Consider the following 27,733-nt stretch of genomic DNA (forward strand, 5'->3'; position numbering starts at 1 on the left):
AACCTCTTCCTTCTTTGTTTTTTTCCTCACTCAGTTTCTTTTATACTCTCACATCTCTCTCTCTCTCTCTCTCTCTCTCTGCTTCTTCTCTTCCTCTCTCTCATGCTTTCTCTCTCTTCTTTTTTCTGTTTCTATCTGATCCCTTTCCATTTCTCTCTCACTCCTTTCCTCTGTTTCTTTCTGATCTGTTCTCTTTCTCTCTGTTTCTTGTCTTTCCTTTCTCTCACTCTCACTTTCCTCCTGTTCCCTCACTCTTTTCTCTCTCTCTCTCTTTCTCCTCTTTCTTTTCTCTCACTCTCCTTTTTCCTCCTACCCACTTGCTCCTGTTCCCTCTCTCTTTTTCCACTCTCTCTCTATGTCTCTCACTCCTGTTCTCTCACTCTTTTTCCTCTTTCTCTCTCTCCTTCTTCTGCCCCTCTCTTCCTTCTGCCCCCCCCCTCTCTCCCTCTTACTCCTGTTCTCTCACTCTTTTTTCTCTTTTTCTCTCTCTCTTCCCTCTGTTCCTGTTCTCTCTCTCTCTCTCTCTCTCTCTCTCTCTCTCTCTCTGTCTGAGAGAAAACCTCTGTTCACGGAGTCGTGATTAGATCTAAACTCCTGCTGGAGTCATTAAAGACCGGGTTTAAAATAAATATATTATATATATTCTCTCGAACTCCAGGCGCGCGAGAAGCGACTCGTGCCGTTTTCATTTATTTACTTATTTATTTATAAGTAGAACTGCGGCGCGAGCACAGAACGCGCCGCCGTTTTTTAACGGTCTCTGAGGTAAATGTACTAATGTAATGCTATGGGTAGTTAGAGGAGCCCATTTGCATAATAAGTGCATATTTAATGAGGCCAAAGTGTTAATTGACTTCTTTACGATTAACTCGCAGCATTGTTGATTCGGTTCGCTGGTGCTGTAACTCATTCGGGCTCAGTGGGTTTCCCACAGGTCGGCGGGGAAACTGAGGTGGTACTGTCACCCCCCCACCCCCCAACACACACACACACACACACACACACACACACACACACACGCGCGCGCGCGCGCGGACAGCCTTTTCTAACCCTCGCGAGCGACTGAGCAGGACTCGTTCGTCCGACCGACCGCAGCCGGCAGCTTCTCGTTAAAACTCCCGGTGTTTTTCGCCCCACACGATCGACTAAACCGTCCACTCAGCAAACACACGTCCTCTCCGGGTGAGTAACGCTTTCAGAAAGATGACAAACACAACATTAACGCTACTTTTACCTCAGAAATGCTCTCTTTTAGCAGCGCTTTAAGAATCCTGTCAGCAGAGAGACCGTTAAACGGAGCGCGCGCGCGAGCGCTCTGGCGCCAGTTTAAATTCTCTCTCTAACGGTCTCTTTGCTAATACTGTGTGGAAATGTGTATTGAAAATACGTTTTTTCTGTCTTTTTGGCCTGATTATCACTCTATACTCTCTCAAACTCCTCACTCCGGGCTCAGTCTCTGAGAAGGGACCGATCTAGAAAAAAAGTTACCTCAGGTGACGATGTTTCTGACAGATTTCTGTCAGTTTGTCTCACCATAACGACGTCTGTCGAAATACTGTGTTGAAACGTGTATTGAAAATACGTTTTTCTATCGTTTTGGCTTTGAAATAACTCATTCTGAGGTCAGTCTCTGAGAAAAAAAAACGACCCAAATAAAAAGTTACCTCAGGTGATGATGTTTCTGACAGATTTCTGTCAGATTATCTCTTCATAATGGCATCTGTCAAAATATTGTGTTGAACTGTGCATAGAAAAAAAACGTTTTTCTATCGTTTTGGCTTTGAAACAACTCATTCTGAGGTCAGTGTCTGAGAAGGAGACGATATCTAGAAAAAGTTACCTCAGGTGACGATGTTTCTGAGAGATTTCTGTCAATTTTTCACTCCCTAATGGAGTAATACTGTGTAAAAATACCTTTTTGACTCATTTTAGCTTCATCATCATGCTATGACTTTCTCATTCTGCAGTCGGTGCACGGTGTCTGGGAAGAAAATGATGTTGTGAAAAAGTTATCTCAGATTCCTGTTTCTCTCACTAATGGCCTCTGTCCAAATACTGTGTTAAAATGTGTGTTGAGGACACATTTTTTCTCTCATTTTGGCTCTAATCTCACGCTTTGAGACTGTGAAACTTAGTTTTCATCTGCGGCATCTGACTAGAAGATGGAAAATACGTTATTTGAAAGAATGACACTGTGAAGTTATCCCCAAACTCTTAAAAACGATGGTTCTTTAGTACACGTTTTTAGAAGGCAGTGATTCTATATAGAACCATGAGCATTCAACTAACCATTTGCGTGCTTTCTCCATCAATCTGAAGAACCAGTCACCATGCAAAGAACAATTTAATATATTATATATAATATATATATATATATATATATAATATATATATATATATACACACATATGTATACACACCCATGGCTGAAATGTTCTAAAATTGTGGCTTTATTCCTCCAGTGGGTGTGTGGTGGGGGTTGTTGTTGTTGTTATGGTTTTTGTTCAATTGCGCGTCTCTGAGGTAAAATAGAAATTATGATTAAGGATATTTTGTGCATTTTAAAGAGTTTTAAGAAGGATTTTGGTGTGTGTGTGTGTGTGTGTGTGTGTGTGTGATTCTGAAAGGTTTGGAGAGCCAACGACTGCATGGCAGCTTATAAATGTGAGTAAGTGGCATTTTATACGGTGTGTGTGTGTTTGTGTGTGTGTGTGTGTGTGTGTGTGTGTGTGTGTGCGCGGGTGTGTATGTTTAAGTATGCTCTCTGTTAGTCCTCCTGTCATGTCTCGTAAATGGTCATTCATCAGATGCTAAGAGATCTAATCCATTACACCCCCATCTGTGTACAACATTTTGTATCTATTCCCTCAGAGACAAGCATTGTGTGTGTGTGTGATGCAAATGGGTGTCTGTGCTTGGAGGCTTACCTCAGTAAAACTAGACTGTAGGCTGTGCTTGGAGACTTGATCACAGCTGTGCGGCAGTTGTATGTGTGTGTGTGTGTGTGGTATTTTATGTATATATGTTTATTGTGTGTTATGATATAAATGTGTGTGTTCTTGTCTTGCTTGTGGTCCTCATAATGATAGGACATGACATTTTTGGTCAAGTGAGGACATTTTGCTGGTCCTCACTTGAACATGTGCTGTTTTTACCGCAAATTACATCATTTATTTATTTATTTATTTATTTTGAAAAATTAAAAGAGCACGTAAATTGCCTATTGGATACTGAGGTTAAGTTTAGGCTCAGGTTTAGGTGTAGGTGTTGTATAATGTGGCTGCAGTAATACAAAAATCAATAGAATTACATGGAAGTCCTCACAAATATAGCAAGACAAACGTGTATTTGTGTGTTTGTGTGCTTCTATGTGTGTTTTAGAAAGCTGTGTTTTACAAATGTGTGATTTTGTATTTGTGTGTGGTGCAGATGGATATCTGTGTAGCACTGTGTGTGTGTATGTGTGTGTAGGGGGTGTGTTAGGATGTGTGTTATGATATATACTATGGGTGGGAACTCTAGGCACCTCACAATCCAGTTTGATTTTGATTCAAGGTGCCAAGATACGAGTATAAAACCGCTCTTGATTTTTAATTTCTGTAAGGAACATTTTTGATTTGATGTATTTGTCATTGGCGAGCAGTGTTTGTGATGGTTTTGGGCCTTTTACTTCTTTTTACTGTGCAAAGTCAGAGCCACCCTTTCATTTATTTAAATTCCAGTCAAAATGACTGTTAAGTATATGGTATATTTATAGGTTTATTGATTGACCTCTCACAGTGGAAGGATGGACAGAAACTCTTGCTGATTTTTACAGATCTGAAGCAAGAGTTGAGCTAGACTCTCCCACCAAAGATGAAAGCTTTAAGTTCTGTTTATCTGAAGGGGACAGTTTTGCTGTCTACCAGGTCTTCCAGGTGTTTGTTAGGAATCCCATTTTCTCTATATCTAGTTCTGGGAACTCTTGTTTTTTTCACTTATTTTCCTTCGACTTTCTCCTTCCTTGTGCAAGTGGATTATCTTATATCTGATCTTGTCAGAAATATCAAATGAATAACAAGCACTTAATAGCTGTTTGGACTGGAAATAAAGTCGTTCGCTGTTGTCAGAACAAAACCTCGTATCTCCAAAATGGTCACTTTACAGGAGAAGGAAAAAACCTACTTTACTTTTAATGTGAGTCAATGGAACCAGATGTTTTTCCAAGTCACTTTGGGCCGTTTCTTTTTGTCCCTTCATCGTGAAATTTACACACACATGTAAAGGACAACAGGCACTTTTGATTAAAAAATTATGTCAAAAACTGAAAAACTGACAAAAATGGAGATACAAGGTTTTGTTCCGACAGCAGAGAAATGTAAGGTGGTCTCTAACGCTGCAGAGCCCTGTGTGTTTTAGGATCATATAAATGTGTGAGTGTGTGTGTGTGTGTGTTTTGAGATGATATGTGTTACGATAAAAGTGTGTGTGTGTGTCACTATGAAACCCTCACAGTCGTTTCCCCTCAGCAGTACATTACTGTTCCACATGACTGTTCAGAAAAAGCCTGAACAAAATGGGAAAATGTTCATATGTGCAGAGAAATGTGTGTGTGTGTGTGTGTGTGTGTGTGTGTGTTCATATGTGTATGTGTGCAAATCTCTGTCTGAGAGAAAGGAAGTGATTGAGTGTAGAAGTCTGTGACGGAAAGACATTGAGTTGACTGGAGTTTCTTTAAGACTGAGTTAACCACCATGTGTACCTCTGTGCATACATGAGAGAGAGCGAGAGAAAGAGAGAGAGAGGGAGAGAGAGGGAGAGAGAGAGGGATGATGATAAATGATTGAGGGAATAGAGAATGACATTTACCAAAGCACAGCCCCCTCCTTCACTTTCAGGTGTGTGTGTGTGTGTGTGTGTGTGTGTGTCCCATTTTCATTTGCTAAGAGATTCCCCATTCTCCCTGTGTGTGTGTGTGTGTGTGTATGTGTGCGTGTGTGTGTGTGTGTATGTGTGTGTGTGCATGTGTGTGTGTGTGTGAGTGTGTGTGTATCTGCTCAATCTTTCTCTACAGTAACTCCTAGATGAGGAAAATGAGTGGTGACATGCTGAATTACCCTAAACCTGCAATGCACATACAGTAGAAAAGCCCATTTTCATAATTTATAATCGACCTATTATCTACAGTTATTGATATATTGGTCTTTTCATTTGAGAGATTTTTAAATGACTTTAAATGACTAAAACTGCCATTGTCTTCCGTTGGATAGGACGAAATTTGTCACAGGTGACGTCAGATCTACCAAAGTACCAATGAGATTTAGCAATACATTGCAAAAAATGGTATCTCGTCAAGTAAAACAAGTAAAAGTATCTTAAAACTAATATTTCTTCTGTCGAGATTGTTGTGAGCTTATTTCAAGATTATTTAGCTAATTTCCAAACATTTCTTCTTATTTTAGGGAATTTTATTAAGTAAAATTATCTTGCTATGTTGGCAGATAATTTTGCTTGTTTTATGAAATGAGCTTGAATTAGGCTAAATTATCTGCCAGTATACTTAAAACAGGTACAAAATATCAAGAAATAAGCTAATAAATCTCATAATAAGTGCACAACCATCTCAAAAATAAGAAATATTAGATATATCAACTAGAATTAAGATAATTCTAATTGACAAGATACTATTTTTGCTGCGTATGTATACATTTTGCTCCCTTGCATAACGTGACTGATCTCCTGCTGCTCTGAGTCCCAGGAAAAACTCCTAGCAAGCAGGATTTTCAAGCTTTTCTACATTTGTCAACAGTGCTTGTTATGAAGGTTTATTACAACGTGGCTTGTATCATAGCTAGACGATGCTTCCTACTTGCCTTAGCCAGAAGGACAGTCCAGCAGTTAGCTAGCTAGCAACAGGTTACGGATATAACGTTAGTGCTGAGCGTTCAAATATCAGACATGATATGTCTGTGATCTACCTGTCATAAGATGAAAGTCTGAGTTCTCCACCATTATCTGCAAAATATGATCTCTAAAATGACCAGATGGCTTTTTCTTCGTTTTGCTCTTTTTACTCACCAATCAGAGTCCGATGGAGAAGAACGAAGTGGTATTTTCCTGCAGGGGGTGCTCAAACATGTATTTTTGGTGTCGATCGGTGGTGTCGCTCACCACTGCCACTGGAGCTGGGTCATTTATGTTGCCTGGGAGATGCCACTGTCAATCATTTTGCATTCTGACGCGCCCATACTGCTACTAATACTATCAAATTGCATCAGTATATCGCTGCTGTCGGTACAAAACTTTGCATCCCCAAAAAGGTAACTTTACAGGACAGGGAAAAACGCTCTTAACTTTCAATGGAAGTAAATGGAGAAATATATTTTTCCAAGTAATTTTGGACAATTTCTGTTGGTTGGTTCATCATGAAATTTCAACACAACATAAAAGCAACTGCCTTTTTAAAACTAGGTCAAAAAATGAAAAATGGTTACAAGGTTTCGTCCCGACAGTGCATATATTTCCTGGAATAACACTGGTAAACACTTTTTCTGCAGTATATCTTTACTATTAAAACAAAAATTTAAACATTTCTTACCATGTTGGCAGGGGCTTTAAAGCATCCCATATTTGTAATTTTTCTTGCATTTTATATTTTTCACTCTTTGTCCACCTATGACATGATGTTTTCAAAAATTCTGCATAATTCAGTCGTTGAAATGTGAACAATGTCTTTCAGTGTGGTGAACAAAAGGGTTATCAAAGCCAGGCCATTTAAAACACTGAAGAGCAAAATACATACATGGGCGCTAGACCAATCTAAAAACAAGAACAAAGCAAAAGGTCATAAACATGGGTAGTACAAGAAACAGGTGTAAACAGTTCAATAGTCAGGTGACGTGGATCTAGGAAGCTGGGATTGGTTGAGTCCATGGTGAGAGCGTCCAGAGAATCATGGGAATTGTAGTGTGTGGAATTGATGGAATTGAAGGGGAACCTGGATGTGTGACATTGATAAGTACTGGGAGTCGCGATGTCTACAACACAATATGGTCAGTACGGTCATATGCAAAAGTTTGAACACCCCTGGTCAAATTATATGTTGATTTTCAAAGTGAAAATAAGTCAAATGTGACCTAATGTGAGATTTTCCGTTAAATTTTTGGTCAACAGTTTCTATTTATTTGCTTCTACAAAATATAAAAAAATGCCATAACTTTTGCATTTTCATTGTGGTTTTTTTGTTGCACAAATTCAGCAAATACACAGTAACAATAAAATGTGCAGAAGATGTGTTAACTTATTTTCACTATCAGTTAATTTCACAAAATCAACAAATTGTCACTTGACTGGGGTGCCCAAACCTTTTTCACATGACTGTATAGCCATTGTATTTACTATCCAAACCACCATTGAACCCACTCACATCTACTGAGTTTAAATATGTAATGTTGATGTTGGAAAAATAGTGGTAAATTTGAAAGAATGTTTTTTGGGCACTGTTTTGCCTCACATGTACCTTTCAGCCATGAATGGATTTTAAAAGAATACCTTGTAGGCCAGCAGCTTATCTCCTTGTCTCAGACATCAGGCAGCGCATTCGCCACCATTTCATGTAATAACTTTCTACAAGGGAGCTTTTAGAGGCATTAAACTCTCCAGACATCTGGTTCCTATCACCACCACTGTGAATAATTCTGACTCACAGAGCATTTCACATTTTACATCAAACCGCTCTGAATGACTTTGTTTACATCTTAACAGTTTAATTATGCAGACATTTCTGGAAATTGGTGGAAATCCCTCTCAGACAGGCTGATTTTGTTACAGAGGCTTCGGGACTGATATATGTAAATGACTTGTGTTCCGATTGCCCTCTATTTTGAGGGTGTTTTTAGGCATCAGTTACCTAGAACCGAGCCTGTACCGTGACTTTTCTCTCTTTGTCATCTATACTTGTAACAGCAGCACACCAGTTAGTCAGAATCAAGCCTGTACTGGTTCTGTAGGCCACTGGCTGAGCTAGCTGCTGAAAAACCAGCACAGACCAGCACGAATTAAGCTGTTCTATGCTAGTTTTTCTAGCAGGGGAACTGGCTAACATTAGCCTAGCTAGAAGGCTACAGATCCAAACACCATAAAACAGATGTAATTTCATCTTTCTGTCCCTCCAACACCAGCCTCTCGACCTAACTTCATGTGCTTCCTCAGTGCTTCCTAAGCTTCATCAGTTACTCAGAATCGAACCTGTTCTGTGATGACCAGAGCTGGTAGCATGCAAGCTAAGCTAATGCTAACTAGCTGCTCTCTTCTAGTTAGCAGAGCCATTTAATATTTAGCAATTTTTGATTGATGGTTTGACATTTATTGAATGGTGGATTGAAAATCGTGTGACAGTGTAAGCCAGAGGTCACCAACTCTCCTCCTGAAGATCTACCTTCCTGCAGGTTTCACCTCCAACCTAAACCTAGTACGCCTTGTTCAGCAAATCAAGGACTTCTAAAGGCAGCTATTAGATGGATCAGGTGGGGTCCATTAGGGCCGGAGCTAAAGTCTGCAGGAGCAGGAGCAGGAATGGTGACCACTAGTGTAAGCAACTGGACTCTCGATTGTTTGATTGTTTTCTGGTTTGAATGCAGGATGCGGTGGCACAATCCTGATGTAAACGTAGAACCGATCAGAGAATAGCTACGTCATTACGCCATCTTATGGAACGGTTTTGTGGCCCTGAGCTAGACCTGCACCGATACCACCTTTTTCCCTTCCGATTCCGATACCTGATCCTTTAGCATCGGCCGATAACTCTATCTAACCTAACTCACCTATAACTCCTGATATTTATACAATTACATTTTTAAAATATTTTACTTTGGTAAAATCTGTTCTGCATCACAAATAAAACACACTCAGCTGGGCTGGACAGCATTTACTTTGGATTGGATTATATTTATTAGATGCTGAGCAGTATTCAGATAAACCTGTGGTGTTTACACATCAGCACACAGCAGCTTCTCTGGCTCAAAAACTGCTGAATGTTGTTTCACATCCAAATTTCTCAAGTCGTTTGTCTTGTACGTGCATCTGGTTAACTTGCGCTGCATCTCAGAGCGTCAGTTCAGTATATATCACTGTCGTTCACGCTGTCAGTATCAGCGACTTTCAGGGTTTTTTCTGGCTTGGTTGAAGCGAAGGGCCACAAGACCCTGCTGCTGAGTGATACAGCTGACCGACAGGCACACCGCAGGCGGGGCTAGTGGACGCACAGGCCTGCTAGAGGGCTGCTCTGCTAAAGGCTAAAAAAGGGCTACCATTACGCAGAGAGTCCAGCGGTTACTTCGGCTTTTTCAGTAACACTAACTCAGACAGTAAGTGACCACGATCACCGATGCCCATACTGCGTTTAATTGCCAATATTGGTGCCAATACAGTAATGGCATCAGTGCAACACTACCCTAAGCATAGGTACATAACCGTGTTGAGAAAGCATAGTTTCAAACCTCACCCATGTGGAAATGCCACTGGAATGGTTAGTGTCCATGCTCAGGAACGTCCAACTCAACGGTGAAAAAGAGGCCTCTGAGGACCAGGATGAGAACCACCGTATTAAAAAATGTACATATTCTTGTTGCTCCTGCAGGAACCTCTAACTACCACACTGAGTTTCATCAAGCACAATGATTCAGAACTCTTTTTTTGGAGTGAGCACTCAAGAACCTTTGGGGGTTCACAGAAGAACTTTTAAAAACCCTAGGCTTTCCTGGGGTTCCTCAAAGTCCTCTCGTATTCTAGCAGGTTCCCTCTGTAACCAAAAGTTTTGGTGAGCACCTGCATCCACGAAAAGCATGACTGAACCAGAATCTGCAGTAGTTCCAACACTAATACTGGCATTTCTTAAAATACTAAAGAACCAAGAAGTTTAAAAAGAGGTTTCAGACCATGCAGGATAAAACGGTTCCCCAATGAACCTTATTATCTTAAGTTCTTCAGAGAACTGTCCTTTTCAAAAGGGCTCCTGGAAGCTTCCTAAAGGGTCCTGCCAATGTGACAGGCCAAGGAACCTCAGAAGGAGTTCGTTTTAACAGCATATGGTACATTTTGAAACTTTGCCAGTGTTTGCAGACTACGTTAAGCTCTTTTATTTAAAAGGAGTCATGATATGGGTCCTTTAAACAAATTCAAATGTGCTCTACAGCTTTTCTGTCTGCTTTCACACACATAGACACCTTTTCAATCTATCAACACACCTTTCTTTTTTACTTCCACGCTCCCACAGACCCTCTTTACTCTCACGCACACAGAGCGAGGTGTGTTGAAACAGCGCTGAGGGAAGGACTGGTAAAGACATCAGAGCGGAATTCTCCCTCGGAGCGCTTAAGGATCAATTTTCATAAATTGTCCCACAGCCACACTTGCGCACACACACACACACACACACACACACACACACACACACACACACACATAAAGAGGAGTGCGCTCTTTTTTCGTTTCATGGTTTGGTATTCAGTCTGCAGTCTGCCCACTTTGGTTTGGCAAAAGGAAACACACGTCTGTTCAGAAATTCCTATAGACTGAAAGGAAATGCTAGTGTGTGTATGAGTGTGTGTGTGTGTGTGTGTGTGTTTGAGCAAAGGTGTAAGAATGTAAGTGGAAGTGTATGTGTTCATCATATACAGTACTGTGCAAAAGTCAGTCGGAATTGGCTTTAAGAACCAGTTATTCATTGTTCAGCGTTAGGAAATACATATAATAATACTAATAAAATAATAATAATAATAATTTTTATATATATAGCACTTTTCATTCTATTAATTTAGAATCATATGAGAAAATGACACAGATTAAATTAAAAGAGACGCAGATAATTTAATAATTTAATCGAATGCAAAGATAAAGAAATACATTTTTAGGTGCTTCTTAAAAGTGAGCACTGAGCTTGACTGTCTAATAAAAGGTGAATTGAGTTCCACAGTTTAGAAGCAGAATAACTGAACGAGTCTCTCCATGTTTTCTGAATTTTACAGAAGGTGTTCAGAAGGTCAGTATCTGTAGATCTAAGATCACTTGCTGGAACATAAACAGACAGACACTCTGTGATGTAAGTGGTGCTTTAAGGTCATTTAGAGCTTTAAAAAACTAGCAGAACTTTAAAATCTATCCTGAATGATACGGGCAGCCAGAGCAGCTCTTTTAAAGCGGGACTGATCTGATCTCTCTGTGTTGTTTTTGTTTGGATGCTGATGTGTTTTGTACGAGTTGTAAAGGATGTATTGTTCTCTTAGGAAGTCCAGTAAGAAGATCACTACAGTGATCAATTCTGCTTGTAACAAATGCATGAACAAGTTTCTCTGCGTCGCTCTGAGAGAGAACAGGCTGAACTTTAGTGATATTTCTCAAATGACAGAAAGCTACTTTAGTGACTGTGTTTACATGCGGTTTCATATTTCACAGAAATCCTCAACAGCTAAATAAATACAACAAAATAAATCTACCTTATTACTGAGGCTTGCTTTTAGTTTTTTTTAAGAAGTCTGCAGGGATATTTTTCCACATCTTCAAAGTTCAGTCTTAGAAGTTTTCTGCTTCTCATGATCCAAATATTCCAACACATTCAGTGATTTTGAGGTCTGGACTCTGGGCTGGTCAGTCCATTGTTCTGAGAACACCAGCAGCTTCTTTGAGTGATTTTCAAAGACATTTTTTGTCTCTTCATTTCTCGCTAAGGGCTTCTTGACAGCTAGACCCATAGTGTTGAGTTCTCACATTGAAAGGATGGACAGAAATATCTCCTGAAAAATGAGTAAATAAAGTAAACAAAATGTGATCTCTGACTTTTGCACAGTGCTGTAAGTTCATTCTTGATCTTATACAGCTTTCTTACTTATTTTGCAGTCATCTACAGCTCTCGTTGGTCCTGCTGAGGTATTTGGGCAGTATCGGTATTCACGTGATCCAGGAGAACTTATACAAAAAATATACATATATATATATATGCAGGTGTACAAATACCATTTCAGTCACACTTTTCATGGATGTAGGTGCTCACCAAACCTCTTGGCTACTCAAGGAACTTGCTAGAATACAAGAGGACTGTGAGAACCTACGGAGCCCTGCTGGTTACATCCCATATAAATTAAAATAATGCGTGGCCACTACTTAGTAAGGCATGGGAACGAGATTATTAAGCCGTGTCCATGACGTGGGGATGAGATCCTAATGCATGGCCACAACTTAGAAAGGCGTGGGATGAGACCTTAGCAATGTTAGGCCATTGCTAAGTTATCCCACATGGCTGTCGGTAGGCAACAGCCATCTGAGATAACAAAGCAATGGCCTAACAACACCTTAACCCTTGTATGGCATTCGGGTCTGTGTAAACCAATTTCAGTGTTTGCCACAAGAAAAAATGATGCGATCTATTATTATTTCAGCCTCAAATTCCTTGGCCTTTGCTCATTTTCAGTGAAGAACATATAAAATAACATGTTTTCAATAACTTCACGCTGTTCACCCCCTACACATTTATATTACACATGTGGTGTTGGGGTAAATCTGTGGGAAATAAAAGTGTGGAGGTGCTATGTCCCTTCACTCTGTTAAAATAATAAAGTACGGCGTGGGGATGAGATCCTAATGTGTGGCCATGATTTAGTAAGGCGTGGGATTGAGATAATTAAGTTGTGGCCACAACTTAGTTAGGCACGGGAACGAGATCATGCCTTGCTAAGTCATGGCCACGCATTAGAATCTCATTCACAAGCCTTACTAAGTCGTGGCCACATAGTAGCATCTCATTCCCACCGCTTACTAAGTCGTGGCCACAACTTATTTATCTTGTTTCCACGCCTTACTAAGTTGTGGCCATGCGTTATTTTTATTTATACAGAATATCACCAGCGGGGCTCTGTAAGAACCCTGGAAAAATGTGGCTCTTTAAATAACCCCTTTTAGGCTTATAAGTTCTTCTAGGAAACCCCGTAGGTGTTTGAGGGCTTCCTCAAACGAAAAGGGTTCCTAAAGGAACCTAGAGGTAGAGTGGTGCTTGATGGATCCAGTGAGGTAGGTGGAGGTTTCTACAACAGCTTGTAGACTATCAAGGGTTCCTCCAGGAACACTGATAAATGGGAACGTTTTTTGAGGCCCTGAAAATGTATGTTTTTTGAGTGTCTTATTTGATATTTGAGCCACCTTTAGTTTTTACACTGGGAGCAATAGTGGAAAGTGTGTGTGTGTGTGTGTGTGTGTGTGTGTGTGTGTGTGTCTGTGTTTGGCTGCGTAATTGAGGTTTGCAGGTTTGCCAGGAGGTAAGTTTTGTCTGCAAGACCAGACAGATCTAACTGATGTGAGGTGGACAGCTAGGAAAAGTGAATGTGTGTGTGTGTGTGTGTGTGTGTGTGTGTGTGTGTGTGTGTGTGTGTGTGTGTGTCTCCCCCACTCTCAATCCATCAGTCTGCTCTCCCTCCACAGTGTCAAACTGCAGTACTATCTGTACCTTTACTACCATCCCTCCTCTGATATATTGCCTGTGTTGGAAAAGACCAATCAGGACTTCTTGTCCTGTTGACAGTTTGCAAGACTTGTTTGCAAGAGTTGTGTTAGGAATGTGTTTATTAGGGCTGCTGCTATTGATCACATTAGTAGTCAAGTAATCAAACAATAAGAGTTACACAATAAAAACAGACTTGATTTTTCTATTTTTTTTCAGAACTCAGTCATTGAGATGTAAACAAAGTGGTTCATTGTAGGGCAGGGGTCAGCAACACGAAGCTCTGGAGCCGCATGAGGCTCTTTTACTGCCCGGTTGCGGCTCCTCAGCAGAATTAGATTTTTGGTAAAAATAAAATAATCCTCAGTTTACAGTAAAATAAATCTCTGCTGATCGTTCAACACAGTTTTAACAATACATGGAGTTAATGTAGAACTGCTGATTCACCCTTTAACCCTGAAGGTTGGTGCGCAGACTGCTGGTCACCATAGCAACTCAGACAACAATCTGGCCTAGCTAGCTGCTAACAAAAAGGCAAAGAGAGAGATTTAAGATTGATCATTTGGAGACAAACAGACTTATTTGTGACTCAAAGAGAAACTGTCAAACACTAAAAAGTCACAAGGCTGAAGTCAGCTTCTCGTTCATCAACTTCTTCGAAGTTAGAATTTTCCCATTTCACCTCAAATGGACGTTAGCTACATTCTGGCGCCTAAGGCACAATTTAAGGTGGAATGGGAAAATTCAAACAAGAATCGGGTGAATAACAAGCTGACTTCTGCTTCATAAAAAGATGAACATAAAGAGACATTTTACAAGACTATTCTACTTTTGCTGAAAAGTTTCCTGCTGGAGATGTGAGAAAAACAGCTATAGCTGAGCTGCACCTTAAAGCAGAGCAAAGTAAGTCTGCGTTTTCATTTATATTATAAGTATAATAAGTAATAAGTATAATAAGTGATAAGTAATAATTATTTTAGCCTGTACTAGGCCAGTAGCACATACTAAGACATATTTACAGCTAAGATGGTGAAACATTACCTCAATAAAATGGACATGAAATGTTGTGGCTCCCACAGTGATTAGATTTTTGTTGAAACTTGACAAAATGACTTTTCTTAATGTTTGAGTTGCCGACCCCTGTTGTAGGGAAACTTACCACCTACCAAATTATTTACAGTGGTGGTCATAGGAACCAGGGGTCACCATATCTACAACAGAAATCTGGTCATTAAGTTGACTTGAAAAACTACTGTTCTTCATTTTCCTCTTAATATTATTATTCTGTGGTCCAAAATTTGCAATGTCACTCCTCCTACAGCTTACAAGCTAGAAAAGCAGAACTTTGCAGGATCATAGAGCCTATAACTACATACTTTGCTGGTGCTTGCTTGTAACTGATTCCACTGTCATTGTCCATACAGTGTTCATTCAATTATGTTTTTTTTTCCCATAGGACTGAATGGGGGAATTCTTAACATCCTAAAACTGAGTCATTTTACTTGAATGATATATATAATGCTTATACCTAAACCTTTTATTCCACCACAGTTAGATTACACCCCGTGGCCAAGTTTTTGTTGGACACTCCTCATATGTCACTATCATACAAGTATGCTAGCAACAACTTAGCAACCACCTGGGTTACCATAGCCACCACCTAGCAACAGCCACCTAGGATACCTTAGCAATGTTAGGTCATTGCTATGTTATCCCATGTGGCTGTTGGCAGGCAACAGCTATCTGGGATAACATAGTAATGGCCTAACAACACCTTAACCCTTGTGTCGTGTTCAGGGCTGCGGGTACCATTTTCAATGTTTGCCAAAAGAATAAATACTGCGATTTATTATTATTTCATCCCCAGATTCCTTGGCCTTGCTCATTTTCTGCGATGTTACGCTGTTCACCCCCCACACATTTATATTACATATGTGGTGTTGGGGTGAACCTGTGGGGAATAAAAGTGTGGAGGTGCTGTGTCCTTCACTCTGTTCTCTTCCTATATGGCCTTCTGTTAGTGTGTGTGTGTATGTGTGTGTGTATGTGTTTGTATGTGTGTGTGTGTGTGTGTGTGAGGGTGGACAACATGGACAGGCTGCTGACTGGCTACAGCTGCTAAAGGAGAACCCTATGCTGACCACTTGTGATATTTTAAACAACTTTACATGTTTTTTACATACATTTTACATTACAAAAAAACAATAATGCAGAGGGGCCACCAGACCACTGAGTAACGAAAACATGAACACCACACATGGGTTAACAACCACCTAGGATACCATAACAACAGCCTAGCAACCACCTAACAATCACAGCACTTGTTAAGTTTCTCTAGAACAGAGCACCGTTTTCTATATCCTAATGACTTAGTTATGGTGAAATTTTGAAAAATAGGTGGAATTCATCTTTAACTTAATAGTAACAAGCTATACTTGGCCTTTTAGAGATTCTTCAGTGGAGAAAGATCAGATAACAAGGCTCCATTAAAATTTCTAAAAGAAACTAAATGGGTGAGTCCATCAGGCTCTGTTTCTTACCACAATCTGCCAAATAATCACCGCTTAGTTGGCAGAAAGGTATATTTTAATCAATCATTTTTAAATCTGAGTAACTGTGACAGCCCTTGTATTTCCGTTTGCATTGTGGGAGCTGGATTTGATTTATTTATTTGTTTATTTTTTGATTGTGAACCACTTCTGTTGTAGAGACTGCAGCTGTTCCTAATAGGCTTATTAGGCCTTTGAAAGCCCATCAAATGAGGCCAGTCTTTGGACTCCATCTCTTGTTTTCTCTCTCGTCTCTTATTTTCTTCTTCCAGCTTAAGCTTTTAGAGTGGCTTCTATATAAACACAAGTACTTGAATGGAGTGCATGTATCCCCTCATTGGCCACTTTATTAGAAACCCCTCCCTTGTAGATCCAACTTGCTAGAGACTGTAGCCTAGTTGATGCATAGTTTGTCCTGTAGCCCTTCATCAGAGGTCAGTTGCGGTTTCACACCAGCTCACTGGACAAACTGTCCAGTCTCATCTATGGATAATTCTGTGTCTGCTCGTTTTTAGTCTACCTTGTGCAAAGGGATCACCTGCTTTCTGAATGATTTGCTTAGATGAACTTGGAGAATGTTGTCTTGGCTGCAACAGTGAGCAAACCTCTTCCTTCCATCTCCAGCCATCCTTCTGTTCTCTTCTGTCTCCTTTTCCCTCTTGGATCTCCTTGATCTCTGCCAGTCTCTCATTTGCTCCCCTTCCATCTCTCCGTTACTTTTGTTCTCCTACTTTTTCTGCCTCTCCCTCTCTCTGATCGATTGGCTTGTTGGAGTTGCTGGGCAGCCTGTCTCTGATGGACGAGTGTCAGAAATCAATCCAAACAACTTTAGAAAAGAGCAATGGGACAAAAAATGAAAGAAGGAAAGAAAAAAGGGGCTTGTCACAAAAAGAGATCCTTTTTGTCATCCTCCAGCATTTTAATCAGGGATTCCGTCTTCTGTCATCGTTCCATCTCTCCTTCTCCCTCTCTCTTTCTCTGCCTATCAATCTTTCTCACACACACAAATCCTCAATCTCTATTTTCGTGTCCACAGGCGGCCAGAGGGACCAAATCGGAACATTCCAGGAAAACAAGAGGGGATCCCTCTCTCTCACATCTCCAGGCAAAAGGTCTAAGGTCATGACCACATCGTGAACCACCTACACACTTCCTTCACCTTCCACTGAGCCATCATGTTCCACACATTCCCCAACAAGTCCAAGCCCCAGTCACCGGTCTCTTTGGAGAAAACCTACTCACTGACTGCCCACTATGATGAGTTCCAGGAGGTGAAGTACGGCAGTCGTTACAGCAGCAGCACCCTCAGCAATGGCATGAGCCTGCACCTGGGCGGCTCCCTTGACCGTTACGGCCGCTCCCGGAGCGGGCGGGACAAGTGTGCTGGAGGGGGCGGGAGCAGCCCAGGGGGCGGGAACCTCAGAGAGGTGGACTCGGAGGGAGATCTGCCTGCTCTCGGCCCTGGTCTTTCGTGGCCGGCATGTGCGTGATTCTGGGCTGCATGCTGGCTCTGAAGTTCTTGTCACTGGAAGCACAGCAGGACGCCCAGTGCAAGCAGGACTGCAAGGCAAGGCGCTCGCTGCTGAGGGCAGCGCGCTTCGTTCAGGGCAACATCGACACAAGCGTCCAGCCTTGCCATGACTTCTACAGCTTCGCCTGCGGAGGCTGGCTCCGGCGCCACGGGATACCGGAGGACAAGCTGAGCTACGGCATTATCACGGCCATCGGAGAGCAGAACCAGGAGAAGCTGCAGCGCCTCTTGGAGCAACCTGTCAGGAGGACGGGGCCGGACAGCGCAGAGAGAAAGGTACGCATACTGTATCTCACTTCTTTCATGTGCAAATTGGCCCAATTACAGACTGTAGCCCCTCTTATAATGCACAAGTTATCAGTCCCCCCTCTAACTCATTCATCGTTGGTCAGTTTCTGACCACAAGACTGCTGCTGTCCACATATTATTTGGGTTATGGATCACTCTCAGTACAGCAGTGATGCTGACATGGTAGTGTCATAAAGATCTAAACGAAGCAGTTCTATGGTCAGAAGCTGACCACTGACAAAGCGCTAAAGCAGTGTTTTGGTTTCTAACCCTTCTCTTGGAGATCTACTTTCCTGCATGTTTCAGTTCCAACTCGAGACTCATATGACTCATTCCACTAATCAAGAACTTCTGAAAGCAATAATTAGATAGGTCAAGTGAGGTCAATGTAAAGTCTGCAGGAAGTTAGATCTCCAGGAGCAGCGTTGGTGACCACTGAGCTAGAGGATGGCTAACGTGAATTGTGCATCAACAGATGGGCTACAGTCTCTTAGGCTAACTTTACACTTTAATGCAACTTCAGCTGCTTGTAACCTAAATGAAATTGTAAATTGAGTTGCATAAGGTAAATTTGTCCTGAAACTCATTTGAAACTCAGATAGTAAGTAGCAATAGTCTCAAGTGACTCAACTTTGTGGAAAGGGTTTCATTCAACAGCCAGCCGAAACATCAGTAACACATCACATGATCACATCAAACAACATCGTTTCAGACAATTTATTTTACTGGATCAGTGGACAAGAAAATAAAACAGTAGAGGATTTACTGAACAGCTGAAAATGAGATCCTTCTGACATTATGCAAGGTTGCTGGTATTCCACCTGACCAGTGACAATAAGTGTGAGTTTCTCAAAGCTAGCACTTCTGTAAGCACCTAGCTTAACTAGCCAGCTCATGCTAAGAGCTGTTTCAGTGGCTGCTTGTTCGTCCTTTTATTGTTTGGCTGCTGTTATTGTGATCTCTGGACAACCTCTAATTTTACACAGAGTTCAGATTCATTTGAGATCCAAAGGATTAAAATGATTACAGAAGGGCAGAGCGAGACGAGGTAATCGAAGAACCTTGTTGTGTAGTGCTTCTAGAACAGGATCAGCGAGAAATACAACCAAAATGGCTACTTAAACTTTAATTTTCAAAGGCTTAACAGTACCCAAAAGATAAAATCTCAAATATGTAGTGCAGAAGCATAGATAGATAGATAGATAGAAAGATAGATAGATAGATTTTGAATTGTTTCGTGTAGCTGTGAAGTTTAAATTTATTAGTTATGAAAGTACGTTGCATGCAACTAGTTGGAAGTTCCAATGTGTAAAGCCAGCCTAACTGTACAAGGTGGAGCTACAAGGGAGGGGTTTCTAATAAAGTGTCAGTGAATGTGTGTACATGAGTGTTTACTCCTTCTGTTTTTTCTCTCTCTCTCCCAGGTGAAGGAGTTCTATCGCTCCTGCGTCAACATCCAGGAGATCGACCGGCTCGGAGCAACGCCTATGATGGAAGTGATTGACAGCTGTGGTGGGTGGGACTTGTCTGGAGCTCCACCTGGAGGGGCGGGTTGGGAAAGTGGCTCTGCCCCTGTGAGGCCTGACTTTAACGAGATGCTGTACAGGACCCAAGGGGTGTACAGCACGGCCGTCTTCTTCTCTCTCACTGTCAACGTGGACGACAAGAACTCCTCGCGCAATGCCATACGAGTGAGTGCATCGTACTGGGCGAAAGCGACTGTGTGCTGTGGGGATGCAAATTCTTTTGACTCATAAGCGAGCGTCATTAGTCAGCGATTTATTGCTAACTGGCAAACCTAAAAAACCCATCAAAATGTCAGTTGTAAAAGCTATGACTCAGAAATCTGCCACATACAATGTAAAATACTTGATATATTCATGCATTTCGCATTACATCACACTGTATAGTCGCCGCCATTTAGAGGACCGGATCAGGGAGTGACGGCGCTGTGCGATGCCTTGAGTTCGCTGGGCTTTGTCAATGTTTCACCTGCAAGAGGCGACAGAAGCCGAGAGACCAGAGACACACAGACCTTTAATTCAGTGTTTTCACTCCAGGTTTGGAGCTGCTGCACTGTATAGTTTAGTATTTCACTGCTGTTCACACCTCGTTCAGCTCAAGAAGGGATTAATTAGCTAATAATATCAGGTATTTTAACCAGGAAACCACAGTTATGCGGTGCAGGGGTTTCAGGACTGGAGCTGAACTCTGAACTAACTGCACCAGCAAACTTACAGAATCACGTCTGTCGAAACACGGCGGCGTTTTCAGACCCACGACATTCAGTCTGATATTTAACGCTTATGATTCTCCATTCAAACGTCATTTAAATCAGAAACAGAGAGTGAAGTTATACCGGCGGTCTGCAGCTCCGTTAGGGGGCGACTGTTCATCTCTCGGCTGGTAACATCAGCTAAAGTTATCTAAAGGCCAGCATTGATCACATCTGTGTTAATTAGCTGATGTCGTTACCCTCCTATGATCACAGAGTCTATCTCCTCTTTATGAACACCATGGGATCCTTTACCCACCCTGACGTGAAGAGCCGGTGGGCTTCTGTGCTTTTAAATGCTGTAAGAGACTCTCCAGAATAGGGAGAGGGGCTGAGTATGAGATCAATATAAATTTCAGGAAAACACTAATTTGGTAGCTTTTCCGCCAGTTTAAGTGGCACCAGGAGTTCAGGGGAAACTGCATAAAGATCACAGCCTGTTTTATCGACTTTGGCGATGTAACGTTTTTTCTCTTCCAAAGTAAGGAGAGAAATTTTAGCCATCTTTCACCTCTACGTCCGTTACGTTACGTTCATGCGGAGCAGCGAAGCCAGAAATGCGGTCCCAAATATGTCGGCCACAACAAAAAAAAACACGTAACTGAAACCCTTGGATAGACACTTCTGAGTGCACACATCAACTGAATTCTGTATTAATACCCCAAGATATTAAAAAGTGTTCCTTGTGTTGACCCTAAAATTAGGGTTTCAGATTGTGGCAGAGGTCATGGGGGGTCCCCTGGTGGAAAGTCTGACTGGGAAGTGATCTATACATTGTATATTTTAGATTATATTTTTGTGAAGTTTATTATGTAGCAATCACTTAAATTCAGATTTGCATCATTATAAATGATTTTTACACTTGAAGCTGACAGAAAGGTCTAAGCAAGTAGGCGTTGTGGCCTACCTTTGGCAGTTTGATGCGCATTTAAGCTTTAATCTCGGCTCTGTGCACTAGGTTGCATGGTAATGTTACAAATTTGCACAACTGAGTCTACAGTTTATCCAGGGGGTGATTGAAAACGGTGAAAATTTAGAAAAAAAACAGTCACCTTATGTGAAGGCATTTGTTTTGTATAAAATCTGTATAAAATTCTCATTTATTCAAGAAAACAACACCACAAGTACAATTTTGGGGTCCTTTTACACTTATGTGAGGTCCAGGACCCTCCAACCTCAAACCTCCCCCTATTCGAACCGATTCTGGAACGTAGTACTGATAGGAGGGCAGGCATAAGCATGTATATACAGTAAACTGTACAAAGCTTACATAAGAGCACAGTTTTGTTTAAACTGAGAGGCTGAGACTGTATCATTGCTGTTTTTTGACATTTTTGCATCTTTTTGCATACTTAAAAAAATCCAGTTATCCTTGGCTTATAGTAAAATTTCATGGTAAACGGACCAATACAAATGCTCCAGAATTAACATTCAATTGACTTCCATTACAAGTTAAGAATGGCTTTTCTTTCTCCTGTAATTTTGGAGATATAAGGTCTTTCCGAGACCGACATGTGTTCGTGATTATGCTTGTATGACCAATAATAAAAAGCTGAAGAAATAACTGGAATGTATAATGATGAGCTACTGAATGTTTTGTATTCTAAAGTGCTAAATTTATATTAATTATTCATTAGCTGCCTGAAAAAGAGCATAGATGCCATGAGGGCTAGCTTAGCGTACCTCAGTAGGTCTCGAAAGCCACCACATCCACCACGTCCTTCTCTATAATGCACACCCGTGTGTGATTTCCTCATCAAACTTTCTCTCAGAGAACATGGACAAGATATTTGTCTTATCACCTGTGGATGTTTGCTTTCAGTATGGTACATTGCTGTAGTTCTGCTATCTTCTACTTGGAAAGTGGTCTTGAACATTAGTGTTTTTAGCTGTGCTCTTCATTTTTTAGTAGGCCCATCCGGCGGAACCAACTGCCTATTGCACCCTCATGCATACATTTAAAAAAGTTCCTTAATTTGTACAATAAGCCTACCTATTCAAATAGAGTCTCACAAGCCAGACAGAGTGCGGTACTTTTCATCACAAAACATGGCCAAGAACTGCCTACAAGAAGACAAAGGCAAAAATGATCAATCACGGTTTTGCCACAGTCTGCAAGCAGCTGTTTAATACTGCTGACTACAGCTTAGCTGGAAAAACTAAACTTTTTGCAACCGATAGCATTGGTCAGCAAATTTGTTTATTTGTCTGGTCACAGTTAATTATTTGCATCCCTAATCTGCTGTATGATCTTCGGACCATTTGTTTGACCGTATGCCTGCACTCTTGCTATGTGTGTGTATTATTAAGTTTTGCACAACCTTGTGTTTTTAGATTGATCAAGAGGGTCTGACGTTGCCAGAGAGGACGCTGTACCTGGGCCAGGATGAGGACAGTGTGAAGGTATGAAACCTGTAGATGTGTGTGTGCATGTGTGTGTGTGTGTGTGTGTGGTGTGTGTGTGTGTGTGTGTGTGTAAGTACAACTATAAATACTCATCAGATTAAAAGAACAGAACTTGCAAGGTGGGCCAATAACATTAACTAGTTTAACTACTATAAGGGTCAATGATGCATTTAGTAGTCAACTTTATCATCATTTGAAATTCAGTCGTATCAAGTTTTTAGAGAGATTGCCATTTCATCACATTAGGCTTTTAATAAACCCATGTAATATGTCGTGTGCTACCCTGGGCTCATGAAAGACGCTGGGTTGCAGCAGCCATTTAACTTCATATTCACACCAATGAACATAAAAACGAAACTGAAACAAAACCAAATCAAACCTAAGCTGGACAATTTTCAGTCCTTTCCCCACTCAAGCCTTCCAGCTCTTCGATCTGCTGCTGCTGCCTGTCCCTCTCCCTCTGTTCCGTCTCTGCTCTTTTTAAAAGGTGCTCACCTAAATCGTCACCACTCCTGCTCTCCAGCTCAGCTACTGGGATCAAACATGAGGCAAATTAAAGTAGCCTCACCGCAGGACCGCAGGCGGTGCCCAGGAAGCAGGGCTTGGGACTCGCGCACCACCCCCCACTCCCTCGCGGTTCTCCTATCTCTCATCCTCACGGGGCTTTGTCCTCGCTTGGGGTTTGGACCCTGCCTTCCAGCAGGCTCTCGCAGCCGTCATCGGGGCCCGAGGGGATGAGTGTATGCTACAAACCACAATAGCCACGAACTGAAATACAATATAAACAACCCAAACCCCTTTAAAAATGGTACCAACCTCACCGAAACTATGGATAATTTGGCAAACACTCGAGTTCAGCTGATGGTGAGGCTCGAAGGCAGACGAATGCAAAGCTGGCGATCTTGATGGGTAGAAAAAAAATGTTCTTCTGTCGGAAAATCTGGTGTCCTTTAAAGTCTCCTTTTATGACCAGTTCTGCCAGAAAGACTCAGAAGGTAAGAGTGAAGGAGGACAATTATTTTATACCCTCGATGGAATTTTACAAGTTGAAAGAAAACAATTCAGTAGAAATTCAAGAGTCTTTGGAATAGGTCCCATCCTTGGTCCAGGTCTTGGAGCATTGAGACCCTTGTGGATCCTACGTCAAAACGTAGGCACCAAATAGTAGTAGAATAGGTGCACAAGTTGAGTCATTTTAACAACCGGTGTAGGCCTGTGATTGGTTGGTGGTAATGAATGAATGAATGACGGAGCATTAGAGTCTTCCTGGCAGAACTTTTGCTAAAGCTTCCATATCTGGAAGATGCATGCGGGATGCAAACTAAAAGCTTGGCGGTCAACAAAGATTTCTAAGCAGTGATTTGAGGGCTGCCGCACACTGGATGAGAAGCGCCATGCCATTTAGAAGAGCACTGATAAACATTAAGCTCAAGCTCATTGGCACTCTTACTTCATTTAGCCCATATTTCACCTTTGTATCTTCTATCTAGCACTTCACAAACTCAGTGTGCCTCATTCACCAACCGTTCCTAAGAAGAAATTTCTACCTAAAACCCAGATTCTGACGTTCACCATTGTTTTTTCATTTGGGGTTTGTTCTTAGGTAAGAACAGAATCTACACAGACTCAAGAGCACAAAGGTGAGAACAGTTCTATGGTTTAAGAACACGTCATGAATCTGACGTTGACTTTTTCTTAGAACCTTTGCTCAAGAACACATTTAAGAACAAACTCAGGAAGATACTGGTGAATGAGGCCCATTGTTTTCAAGCTTCAGGTACAAAGTGAAAAACATTACGAGACTGAGACAGTAATCTTAGTTGAGGTAACAGACAGTTTCGCATTTGTCTGTCTATCTTAGACAGTAGATTGACTGCCTTTCTTTGTGTAAATTTCAAGCCACATGTCACATTCTGTGGCTTTTTTGGTCTCTTTCTCAGTTTGATTTAATGCAGTAGTAGCAAAATGCTGAGTGGCACTTCAGAAACAGAGCACTGCTGGAGGTCATTCAACTGCGGCGCGGTGACTCAGCCGGTGTGCATGTAAACTTAAGAACTGAGGCAGAGCTTCATCTGCTAAGAAGCAGAGGTGATTCTGTATTGATATTGATATGATTGATAGTGATTACATAGTGGAGTAATTGAAAATGTTGCGTGCAACATTCTTTGTTTTTGAATTGCTTTGTGGAACTGTCAAGTTGCACAGAAATTATGTTGCATGCAACTGGTTGCATGATGTTTTTCTCGTATAAAGTCAGGGTAACAAGGTGTTGCTACCTGAGATGGGCAGGGTTTCTAATAAAGTGGCTGTTGGAACAAAACCTCATATCTCCAAAATGATAATTTTACAGGAGAAGGAAAAAACATACTTACTTTATAATGTAATGTAAGTCAATGGAACCAGACTTTTTTCCAAGTATTTTTGACCATTTCCTTTTGTCCATTCATCAAGAAATTTACACACTGCAAAGGTCAACAGGCATTTTCAAATTAAGTCAAAAACTGAAAAAAAGCAGTTATGTTAGGTTTTGTTTCCGACAGCAGCGATCTATACACCGATCAGGCCTAACATTATGACCACCTGGTCTGAGTGGATCAGACACAGCAGTGCTGCTGGAATTTTTAAACACTGTGTCCACTCACTGTCCACTCTATTAGACACTCCTACCTTGTCAGTCCACCTTGTAGATGTAAAGTCAGAGACGATAGCTCATCTGCTGCTGCACAGTTTGTGTTGGTCATCCTCTAGTCCTTCATCAGTGGTCACAGGACGCTGCCCACAGGACGCTGTTGGCTGGATATTTTTGGGTGGTGGACTATTCTCAGTCCAGCAGCGACACTGAGGTGTTTAAAAACTCCAGCAGCACTGCTGTGTCTGATCCACTCAGACCAGCGCAACACACACTAACACACCACTACCACGTCAGTGTTACTGCAGTGCTGAGAATGATCCACCACCCAAATAGTACCTGCTCTGTGAGGGTCCATGGGGGTCCTGACCACTGAAGAACAGGGTAAAAGGGGGCTAACAAAGTATCAGAGAAACAGATGGACTACAGTCTGTAACTGTAGAACTACAAAGTGCACCTATATAGTAAGTGGAGCTGATAAAATGGACAATGAGTGTAGAAACAAGGAGGTGGTCATAATGTTATGCCTGATTGGTGTATATATGTATATATATATATATATAAACACACAGGGACACTGCCCAGAAAAAATAGTGTAAATTCAAAATAAAAAGAAGTAAAAACTTGTAATAGCTTGTATTTCAGGTCAAATTGTTTCATGTAGTTTATTGTGTTAAACTTTTTTTTCAACGAAAACTAAAAAAAAAAAGGTTTTTTTGGTGCTCTTCATGAATATAGTGTTGTACCATGACAGACCCAGTCAGACGCTCACAGTAAAAAAACGGGAAATTAAGCTTTAATTAAAAAGGGCTTGACAAGAATCACAGTCGGGTCAAAACCGAAAGGGCAAAGACAAAAAGGCAAAGTCAGTAAGTCCAGAATCAGAGTAACACTCAGGAAACGCTCAGTAGCTCTATAAAGAGAAGCACTACCTCACTTTCACTCACTCACTTTCAAACTAAACTAAACAGGTCTTTTGACATAGAAAACAGGTGCAACATATCAGCACTCTGGTGACTGTGAACAGTGATAGGAGGACTGAGGACGTTTATGAGTCACGTGATCTCCAACGGGATTGTGGGAAATGGAGTCCAAGTGTGAGTGCGTGACTAGTGTGCATAAATATTTATCGAAGGACATATTTTATTAGCTGAGGTTGTGCTGAATCTGAGGGTATATCACACTTTATGGTTCTGTCAAAAAAACAAAATGAAATTACAAAATGCAAAATATGCAAAGGTGAAAGTGTCTCAATATCAGAGACCGAGGATACCTTATTACCATCATACCACACAACCTGAGGTCAGAAACTGACCACTGAAGGGTTAGAAGATGGTTGACACAAATTGTGTCTCTAACTGCACACAAACAAAGTGGGGCTCACAAGAGAGGGCCTTCAGTTAGAGTGACCAGTGGGGGCTTTCTAATAGAGTGACCAGTGAGAGCACAAAGAAAACAAGACGCTGTCCCCCCCAGATCGGATTAACTACTCAGCTGTATTGTCTCATCTCTGCTTCCCCTCTTTCATCTATTAATTTATTCCTTTCAAATTCTGTCTTTACAAATGTTCCTTCCTCTTTTATTCCGTTTCTCCATCTCTCCATCTGTGTCGTCTGAGGACCATCTGCCGCTTTCCTTTTCCTGCTGCTCTCCTGCTGAGAGCTTGTGTCCCTAATTGACATTGTCACATCTGTGCCCGGGCACCAGCTTATGATGTCAGCGGCTGTGTGGTTCGCTAATGATGTCACAGCTGTTTCTGGTCCCCTACTGATGAGATCACGCATATGCCAGTAGGCCACTAGTTGATGTCATGGCTGACCAGTTTCTCGTAACTGTAATTAGCTTCAGTGCAATACTTCACTAAAGTGGTCTCGTGTCAACATTGTGCTCCGTTTTTCCAATGATGATGTCATGTTCTTGCTGTCATCCTGTGCTCATGATGTCAGATCCTGACTGCCTACAAGGCCCTGATGGAGAGGCTGCTGAGCATGCTGGGAGCTCACAACGCCACAGTGAAATCCCGTGAGATTTTAGACCTTGAGACGAGACTGGCCAACGTGAGTGTCACATTGTTTTATTTCTTTGTTTGTTTTATCTCTATTAAGGCGGATTATGAGGATGTTTTTTCTTTGTCTGTCTCTCTTCCAGATCACCGTATCAGAGTTTGACGAGCAGAGAAAAGACATCAGTAGCATGTACAACCGAATCACACTGAAGCAGCTCCAACGTATGGCACCTAGCGTGAGTACACATGCACTATGCAAAGGAGACCTTCATTCATATCATTTCCACTCAAACCCGCCATTAAGTTCAAGAGATATTTCTGAGAATATAAGATAATCCACTTGCACAAGGAAGGAGAAGGTCAAAGGAAAATAGACGAAAATAACAGGAGTTTGCAAAATTTCAAAGAATTATTAAAAGATACAAAGAGAATGGGATTCCTAACAACCACCTGGAAGTCCTGGAAGACACCAAAACTGTCCCCATCAGATAAACAGCACTTACAGCTTTCATATTTGAGAGACAGAAGAAAATCAAACCTCACACTTCACAAAAAATAGGATCTTGGCAAGTGAAACTATGCTTA

General features: G+C 41.4%; 1 protein-coding gene across 1 annotated transcript in view; it reads left to right on the forward strand.

Annotated features, from left to right (window-relative positions):
- The first annotated feature begins 1,072 nt into the window (after positions 1-1,072).
- Positions 1,073-27,733, forward strand: part of LOC118802295 (endothelin-converting enzyme-like 1) — an 85,566-nt gene continuing 58,905 nt past the window's right edge. The window contains 8 exon segments of the mRNA XM_036562793.1: positions 1,073-1,182; positions 17,051-17,429; positions 17,431-17,481; positions 17,483-17,821; positions 19,258-19,524; positions 22,443-22,511; positions 27,090-27,200; positions 27,292-27,384. Coding sequence (XP_036418686.1) covers positions 17,190-17,429; positions 17,431-17,481; positions 17,483-17,821; positions 19,258-19,524; positions 22,443-22,511; positions 27,090-27,200; positions 27,292-27,384 — 1,170 coding nt within the window. The 5' untranslated portion in view covers positions 1,073-1,182; positions 17,051-17,189.

This window comes from Colossoma macropomum, unplaced genomic scaffold (assembly GCF_904425465.1).
Source record: "Colossoma macropomum unplaced genomic scaffold, Colossoma_macropomum, whole genome shotgun sequence".
Lineage (NCBI taxonomy): Eukaryota > Metazoa > Chordata > Actinopteri > Characiformes > Serrasalmidae > Colossoma > Colossoma macropomum.